This window comes from Sarcophilus harrisii, chromosome 4 (genome assembly GCF_902635505.1).
Source record: "Sarcophilus harrisii chromosome 4, mSarHar1.11, whole genome shotgun sequence".
In the NCBI taxonomy this organism is placed as follows: Eukaryota; Metazoa; Chordata; class Mammalia; order Dasyuromorphia; family Dasyuridae; genus Sarcophilus; species Sarcophilus harrisii.
Window position 1 is genome coordinate 24,801,085 of NC_045429.1, and position 8,917 is coordinate 24,810,001.

The following is an 8,917-nucleotide window of genomic DNA, read 5'->3' on the forward strand; positions in this document are numbered from 1 at the left end:
AGTCCCTCTTCTCACGCACCGCCTCCCGGCCGCTGCTCACTCTTATTTCTTTGGCGAAGCTCGCTGCTGTGGATGGAGCTGCAGAAGCTCCAGGCTCCGCGCTCGGCGTTCTCCTTTTTCTTATCTGTGTGGGGAGTGTCCTGCTACTCCTAGCGGTGTGACCCTGGGCAAGTCACTTCACCCTGTGTGCCTCAGTTTCTGCATCTGTAAAATGGGCTGGAGAGGGAAATGGCCCTCCACCTTTTTGCCCCCAGTGGGGTCAGCAAGAGTTGGTCATGATGGAAGTGACTGAATGACAGCCACTTGTTACAGCATCAACTCAGTGCGCGCCCATGGTAGGCGCTTACCAAAGGGTTTGGGTGTGCCCCCCCCCCCCCCAGGGTGAGCCACAACATTTCTGCTTGCATCCCCAGAGACACCATGCCCAAGATACAGCTCAGAGCTAAGTTGTACAACTCACCCATTCACCTTCACCCACACCTTGAGCCTTGCTGTACCTCAGTGTCCCTCTCTGTAAAATGGGCATGAAAATGAATCCCAATCCAGAGTCAGGGGATTGAGCTTCTGGGCTGCACTAAGGCTTTACTGCCTGTGTCATGGGGGAGGGGAGGTTAATTTCCCCTTCCTGGGCCTCAGCTTCCTCCCTTGTAAAGTGAGTTCCCTTCCGGTCCTAGGTGCTAATACTGTGGTCTGTGACCGCCACGTGGAGGAGATCCTTGTCCACAAGGCTCTCGGTGTCCACAGGAGCTCTCTGGCCTGTGCCAGGGGGACTCTGCCAGGCTCTCCCTGAGTGCCAGAGGGACTTTCCTAGAAGAGGTCCTTGACCCAGAGCCCCTGGGCCAGTCCTGGATGCCCCCTCCCATCCCTCTTCCCTCAGACCCATGTGGGGAAGGCCCTGAACGGGACCCAAAGGGTGGTCCAGCCACGGGCACTGGCCTGCTGTGGAGCCCACCGCCCTCACAGTGGTGGCTGCTTGGCTGCACAAATGTGGGGAAGCGGCTTTCCTCTGGCTCTGGCGGGAGCACCTCCTGGACCCCACAGAGCTAACGTGCACTTTCTGCCCTCTTTGCGTTTTAGCTGTGGATCCCTTTACATCCGTGTTTGGGAGTGACTCCTGTGAAGTTGGATTTGCGGACTTTAGCACGCTGGCCCAGGTAATCTCCCAGGGAGGGGACACGGGGGGCTCCGAGATGGCCAGGATCGCCATCCTCTCTCTGCAGTCCGGCAAACCCCTTGTCGGCCTCTCCCCAGAACTCTGCCGTGGTCCCCACAGCGGTCTGGCCTTAGATGAACCCGGGCACTGCATTGTGTGCCTGGGCGCTGGAGGGAGGGAGGAGCGAGGCGTCAGGGAGGAGGAGGATGACACCGGAGGGGTCCGAAAGGCAGTGGCGTTTGGAGAGAGGGGGCCAGCAGAGAGGTCTGGGAAAGATGGGTCAGTTAGAGATGGAGGAGAGAGTCACTAAGTCTCGGCTGGACTCGGGCCTCTCTCCCTGCACTGCTGCCCTTCCTTGGCTGCGGGATGAGGCCGGCGCGGCACGTCCAGGCCAAAAGCCTTGGGCAAAGCCCCGCTGGCACTTGGGCTACCTTCGGTATAGGAGAGCATGAGCTGTTGTGTGACAGAGTCCATTGGGGGCCGCGGGCAGCCCTGGGGACTGGAGGCATTCTCACAGCCCCTTTGACAGCTGAAGAAACAGAGTCTGAGAGAGGATGCACCTTGACCTGTCCGGGGTCCCCAGCTAAAAAGCATCTGAGAGGGGTTGGGGATTCAAGGCCAGCATCCCTGGCCACTGCCACCCTGTCCGAGTGCAGGAAAGGGCCCATCTAAGTGGGAGCTCTTGTTCTGGCTCCAGAAGAGCCTCGGGGGGCCACAACCACCCAGAATAACCTTGGGCTCTCCCTTTGTCCCCAGCTCATGGCCTGAGCTCGGGTCACTCAGCCTCACGGTGTGTCCTGCCCAGGCAGGCTGGCGGTCAGCAAAGCTTCTTGCCCCAGCACTCACATGCCGGCCCTCTGAGCCACATTGGGGCTGAAGGGGGAGCTGCTCCTTCTTAGCTTTGTGACCTCAGACCGGGGCCCTCCTCCCTCTGGGCTCCTGTCTCCTGGTCGCTAAAAGGAGCCTTGTGTTTAAGGCCTCCAGGGATCTGCCAGCTCTGGAGATGGGGTCGTTTGTTTGAAATCACAGACGCTCTGAGTGAGCTACGTCAGGGCCCCCTTTCCTCACCTATTAATGTCGCCATTTACCCGCCTGCCTGTGGCATCCCGTGGCCACACTCTCCTTGCCCATCTCCGCCTGGCTGGACGGTGACCTCTAGGAAAGCACCTGGTCAGGGCTGCGCGGCACAGGGGGGTCACCAGAGCAGAGGGACGTCATGGCTGAGGGGCCGGGCCCAGCTAGTGTTTGGCTGGTCTTTGTCCCCCTCTGTGCAGTGGGCGCAGGAGGCCTTGTGATCCCAAGATTCTCGGGAGCCTCGGGGGCACCCGGACACAATCTAGAAAAGTTTTTTACTTATTGAAATGTGATCTAGAGTCATCTCTGCACATGTCTTTTTCTCCACAAAGGACAACAAGGAGGACCCATTTGTCGTGGCCCCATCCTGCTCAGCTGACATTGTGGCTCCAACTCAGAGCGGGTTTGAGGAGCCCCCTCCAGTCAGAGATGAAGACGTGCCCCCTGCTCTGCCCCCCAAAACCGGGACACCGACACGGCCCTGCCCTCCCCCACCTGGTAGGAATGACTTTTTGCTGACGTGTCCTTCTTCCCAAGGGCTGCCGGGACAGGAAGGCCCTGAGTAAATGGGTGGGGAAAGAGGTCATTAGAATCTGGGGACTCCACGGGCCAGAGGGCATGTTATGGGGGACCAAGATGCCTCAAGATGTCCACAGACAGACTGTCCATCCTCCAGGCCTGCTTTTCTGCCCTAGTGTATCGCTTTCAGGGAGAGGGTGAATGAGTGTTTAAACAAGGAGAAGTGTCTATATTTGGGGAGATGTATTCATTTGAGGGAGACATGTTCACATCTGACATGGTTAACTTGTCATCCTCAAAGATGGCTACAAAAGAGTAGGTCCCAGAGAGAGCGCCGACCCGTGAACCCCTCCTGAAGAAGATCCCAGGACACCGAGAGCTGCCAGCCTTGTCGATCGTTAACGTTTGTGAAAAAATAACTTCAAAATTAAATGAAATATGTACATCTTTAAAATATTATCACTTTTTCTTTAAAGCAAGATGGAACTTTTCTTAAAGGAGAAAGAGTCTTCTATGAAATACAGGATGGTTTCTGAAATGCCCAGGGTGGGTGTGAGGAAGGTGCCCGGTGAGCGCCAAGGCTGGCAGCTGCTGCCACTTGGGAACTGAGGGTCCCTTTGGTTTTGCACCTTTTATTTGGTAGCAAATAAGTGGGACAGCCTTCGATTCCAGAGCGAGCTGGCTGGCTGTGTTAGGCCGGGCTGTCCCCAGGGGGCCATGCCTCCTTGGCCCCGTGCTGCGAGGCAGGAGGTTCTGGCTTATGCTAGTTCTGAAACCTCAGTGGCCAGTTTCCAGCCCAGCACTAATGGGTTCTTCTTCCTGCCTCCCACTGGCCACATTCAGGCAAAGTATTTTTCTCTGGCCATTCCAGGATTTTAAGGCTTTTTTGGTGCTCTTGCCTTTGTCTTGTAAACAACTCCCAGTCCTTTAGTTGCCAGATTTCCTGAGTCGTTCTGGCTAAAGACGTTCCCCCGCTGGGGCTGATGAGCAGCTGGTCTTTGGGGTCCAGACAGCCCCGGACCCTCTGTCAGACCAGGGGACTTCTTGGCAGAGTCTTCAGGAAGCCACAGAGACGTCCTAGAGGTGGAGGGATTTCTTCCTGTTGGAGGGCCAGTAGCAAGGATGAAGTGTCCTCAGGCCCAAGTGATCCCCACTTTAGTCCCACCTCTCTGCATCATACCGTGGTGTGACAGACCCCGGTGCCATTGCCCAGTTATTGTATCCAGGGGCAAAGTGGCCTTGCAGACAGGTTACAAAAGGAGGGATGCATTGGGCCTTTATCAGGGTTTTATATCCAAAAACAGGAGAGAGTACCTTGGTACAGTCCACAACCCAAAGCTGTTCAAAGGGAGCCACCGGAACTGCCAGCAGCGAGGGTGTCTTGGCCATCTCTTTCCAAGACTCCCCCGTGCCCTCCCCCCAACGCATCCCTTCAAAAATGTGAAAACCAATGTCCTTTAGACCCCAAATTGGGGATGTTATCTGGAGGGGAGCCAGTTCTGCGTTGGGCTTGGAGGATGAGAAGTCCCAGGTTGGGGGGGGGTGGATCTTGCAGACAGAAGGAGGCGCGGCATCAGCACAAGGACCACGCCAGCATCTCTGCAGGGCTTTTCCCCAGCGCTTTGTCCAGCCTCTTGTTGCAGAGGCCCAGATGGACCCAGATGGCAAGACGGTGGCTGGAGGGAGGCACAAGGAAGCAGGGCTTCCCAGGCTGGCCGTCTCTCTCTGGGACTGCGTTTTGTCTCATCGGGGCAGCCAGGGGTCCCTGGGCTTGAAGGCAGCGCCTGGGCAGCGGACGGGGCGGCACACGGGCCTTCCCAGGCCACTGCTGTGGCGCACGCTTGGGTTGGTTTTTCTGCTGGTTGAGTTAACATTAACGATTTTGATCCAGGAAAGAGACCCGCCAGCCATTTGGACTCTTCTGATTCCTTAAAACTGAATGACCCATTTCAGCCCATCGCAGGCAATGGGAGCCCCACAGAGAAAGCTCTCGCCACTGCCCATAGGGAGGCTGCCCCGAGCCACGGGGCCAACGTCGGCACTGTAAGTACCGGGCGTTTTCTGTTGTCTCATGAGGCTTGGTGGGATGGCTCTCACGGCCGCATCCCCAGCACAGAAGCCTTGGTTAGCCAAGGTCCGCCACCATTGCCCGGGAGCCCCTCCGGATCCCAGGAGCCGTGTCCTCCAAGGCCGTGCTCTCAAGCCTTGTCTGCCCCAGGCCCTGCGGAGATGTTAGCAACTCCCAGGATGGAGCGGCTGCTCGCCACATGGTTACTGGCATTTGGGGCTCATGGCCACCCCGTCAGAGGATTCAAAGGAATCCACATTGCTTTGTCTATCTGTGGCTCTGTGTTGCGTGTGTGTGTGTGTGTGTGTGTGTGTTGTGTGAGAAACAGACAGACAGCAAGAAAGAGAGAGACAGAGACAGAGAGAAAAAGAGAGACAGAAAAAGAGAAAGAAAAAAGAGACAGAAAAAGAGACAGAGAGAGGAAATAAAAGAGGTAAACAGAGAGAGACAGACAGAGAAAGAGAAAAACAGAGAATGTGCTCAGAGAGCTGTGGCCCAGAGTACGGCTGCTGAGGTTCCTTCTTTAAGTAAAGGACCCTCTTGCTGGCAGCACTGACATATCCCCATGATAGGAAGAGCCCTGAATGCCGTACACAACTGCGGGGAGGGGTCCTGGGTTATTGAGGGCAAAGAATGTTTTTCTCCTGTTATTTAAGTGAAGGACATTAAGTCCCACTAGGGAAAAAAGCAGCTGCAGCTCTCCTCCCCCAGGGGGCTTTTCTGCGCTTGCTGCCCTGGCCCTGGCTCACAATCCGCTTAGCCTTTAGGAAGTGCCGCCTGTGTGCAGAGCCCCGGGCCCAAAGTCGAGGTTCCATTTGGGGGGAAGGATAGGGGAGGGCCCTGCGCTAGGTGCTCCCTGGCCCTTGCCTGGGGCCCCACCAGGCTGCCCTCCTGGGAGTGAGAAAATGATGGGGCAAGAGTCGCCTTCTACGCCAGTCTCTGCACAGTCATAACAAGCAGTTATCAGGTCGCTTCTGTGTCGGCCATGTTAAACCCAGTCCGAAAGGAGGCTCATCCTGGTAGCCCCATGAAGTCAGAGCCTGTGCCGAGAGCCCGTCCAGTGCTCCTGGCACACAGTAGGCACTTAAATGTAGGTTGGGGGCAGGGTGGTGACATTGAGCCTGGCTCAAGGGCATCCATGGCCACCCCTGCAGGAAGGCAGCTCTGAAGGGAGGCGAGGGCAGCCAGGAGAGGGGAGGACGGCCTGGGTCCTTGGGTGTGGCTCTTGGGCTCTTGGGCTCCTGGCTCCGCCAGGCTTTCTTACCTCCCAGCCCCCACCAGCATCCACGGGGCCCCTGCTGTGGCAGGTGGGTGGGCCCCAAGCTCAGACTCCACTGCTCCCTGCCCTGGTGACTCTCCGCTCCCGAGCCTCCTGAGCTTGAAGCACCAGCCTCCTGGGTGGGTTTTGGGGTGCTCTCCTCCTTAGTCATTGTCACGTTCAGCGGGACAGATGTTTTCCAGAAGTGCGCTGGCTTCCTCCCTTCCTCCCTCCTCTGGGGGCTTTGGTGGTCAGGGTCTACAGCCCTGGTTGCATTGTTGGGAACCTGGGCACAGTGTTGGAGCCCCGCAGTGTTGGGGCCCTGCGGGCAGTGTTGGAGCCCAGGCACAGTTTTGGAACCCAGGCACAGTGTTGGGGCCCGGGCGCATGTGGTCCTTACTGGACCTGAGCCTCAGAGGGGAACCCAGGGCCTGATGCGCCCTTTCTCTGTCTCCTTCGCCAGTACCCAACTGAAGAAGACCTGATTGAATGGGCCAAGAGGGAGAGCGAGAGGGAGGAGAAGGAGAGGCTGGCCAGGCTCAACCAGCAGGAGCAGGAAGACCTGGAGCTGGCCATCGCCCTGAGTAAATCAGAGATCTCAGAAGCGTGAAGGGCCCGCAGCGGCCTCCCCCACCCTGACGCCCGGGGCCCGACTGTGGGAGCGGGACGGTGACGGTGCCCCCAGGGGCAGGGCCCAGCTTGTCTTGTCACGTGTCCGATCATTTGAGGCCCCAGCATTGCAAGTGTCAAACCAGAACCCCAGAACGTGCCCCTCCCTGCGCTTAGACACGGTCCGGCCATCCTTGGCCCATGAGGGGCTCCGGGCTGTGAAGGAGGCAGGGTCCTTGGAGGACCAGCCTGCTACTGCCCGCTGGCGACAGGGGAGGTGAACCTGCATGTTTCCATTTCCTCCTTGTAAAAGTAATGGCCGAGTCTAGTTTCCTTCTGGACTGGGGATGGCCTTGCTTGGCGAGACTCTCACCCTGGACAGGGGGTGGCCAGTAGCAGTGGGCACGACTTCCGATTGGCTTTTTTCCAAATGCTTTTGTGGGAAATAGGTCAAACTGCCCGCTTCCAGTCAGCTTCCCGCCTCTCCATGTTTGTGCTGAGACCACAGGTGCAGGAGAGAGACCCTTTTTCCCATCAGTTCTGAGCAGAAACCTTAATTTCCGTGATGATAATTCCCCCCGTTGCGGGACCCCCACTGGCCACTCTGGCTTGCCACAGACCTGGGCCAGAAGGAGCCAAGCAGGCTGGCGCTGGCAGATGCCCCAACATTTTCTCTAAAGAGGGTTCCACCTGACATCGAGTGCGAGTCCTGACCCAAAACTTGTGGAGGCGGGGAGGGAGTGGGCTTAGCGCTTCTCCTCTGATCACTTTGCTGAGGAAAGCTGGGGAGGCCAGTGGGGGCTGTCTGCAACACAGCCGGCCACAGGGGCCCTTGCGCCATGTGAAGCATGCTCCCCAGGACCATCCCAGGCGCATCGGTTCTGCACTAGAACACTCTGTAGACTCCAACACAAAGAGAAAATAACTTTTGGCTTTTTTTTTTTTTTTTAACAACTTATTAACCCTTCATTCCCGTGTATCAAAGGCCAAGATACAAAATGGCACCTCAGATCTGTGTTTGAGTCCCCAACAGCCCCAGGTCAAGTCCCACTGACATGTTCACGAAAGTGGTTCATTGCCCCCGCACAGTTCATCCACTTGTTAGACCTGCTTAGCTTAGTTTTTGAGCTGCCCCGCTCCTCCGTGGTTCCCCCAGCCCCAACCCGATTGGACGTCAGTGAGGGCGAACCTATGGAATCACTTGTAAATAGAATTGTTTCAGATCCTACTCTAGAGCTGAAATAAGAGCTGACGGCTGCCAGCTGCCCACAAGGCAGCCCGCTGGCAGAAGCTGCCCCAAGGGTTGTTAAAGAGGGTGGCCCTTTTTTTAAGGGTTGTGGCAAGCGCTTCCCCTGCCCCCTTTTGTTATTTCAGGAAAACAGGTAAGTTGACTTGAACAACCTTTTTGCACTGGGAAAATGAGCGGCATTACAGCTGCTCAACCAATAGGAACCTTTGGCAAGTATTAAGTCCCTCTGGTCTGTCTGTCTCTACCACCTTCCATGTCACCGGCGTACACTAATCCGACATGTTTAACTGGACTACATCAATTCTGAACTTTTGTTTTAAAATGTACACTCACTGGACCAATATGCTATTAAAAGTGTATATATTCTATATGTACGTGTACGTTTGTGTGTGTGTGTGTGTGTGTATGTGTGTGTTCCTGCCCTCACGTCTGGTAGGAAAGTCTGGGAGTCTCCTGGCGTTCAGCTTCAGGTTCTCGACTCTCGCTCCGATGCCCACCATGCTGGGAGATGAGATCAGTCCCCACTGGGATGGGAAGGTGGCGTTTGAGACGGGCGTGGGTTCTGTTGATGTGATTTCCTCCTTTGTTCCCAAACGTCTAAACTTTAGCTTGTAATTATGAGGAAATAAACTTTAAATACATAACAAAGCACGTCGTCTGTCCTGCTTGCAGCAATGTGTCCTTCCCAGTACAGTCCTGCTTCAGGTGGGTAGGCAGACTGGGCTCCAGGCTTGTTGGCCTGGGAGCAGGGAATCATCGTCGGGACAAGGAGGATGTTGGGCCAGACATGAAGTGCGCCCCCAGTACGCGATCCTTTGGATGGTAGGGAAACATGCCGTAGCCTTTGAAGGAGACACTCCAGCCTCGCCTGTCCTACCTCTGTGCCTCCAGGGTACTTTTAGTCAGTAAGCATTTATTAAGCACCTACTATATGCCAAGCACTTTGCTAAGGTCTGAGAATACAAAGAAAGGTAAAAATCGTCCTTG

General features: G+C 56.2%; 1 protein-coding gene across 3 annotated transcripts in view; it reads left to right on the forward strand.

The window, feature by feature from the left end:
• Positions 1 to 8,574, forward strand: part of EPS15 (epidermal growth factor receptor pathway substrate 15) — a 118,707-nt gene extending 110,133 nt beyond the window's left edge. For 2 of the 3 annotated variants that reach the window (XM_031969136.1, XM_031969137.1), the window contains 4 exons: positions 1,078 to 1,154; positions 2,560 to 2,725; positions 4,638 to 4,789; positions 6,536 to 8,574. In XM_031969136.1, the coding sequence (XP_031824996.1) occupies positions 1,078 to 1,154; positions 2,560 to 2,725; positions 4,638 to 4,789; positions 6,536 to 6,682 (542 nt within the window). In that variant the 3' untranslated portion in view covers positions 6,683 to 8,574. Of the gene's footprint in view, positions 1 to 1,077; positions 1,155 to 2,559; positions 2,726 to 3,047; positions 4,607 to 4,637; positions 4,790 to 6,535 lie in introns of those variants that run through there. The other variant, XM_031969138.1, reaches the window with a different exon arrangement.
• The last annotated feature ends 343 nt before the right edge of the window (positions 8,575 to 8,917 follow it).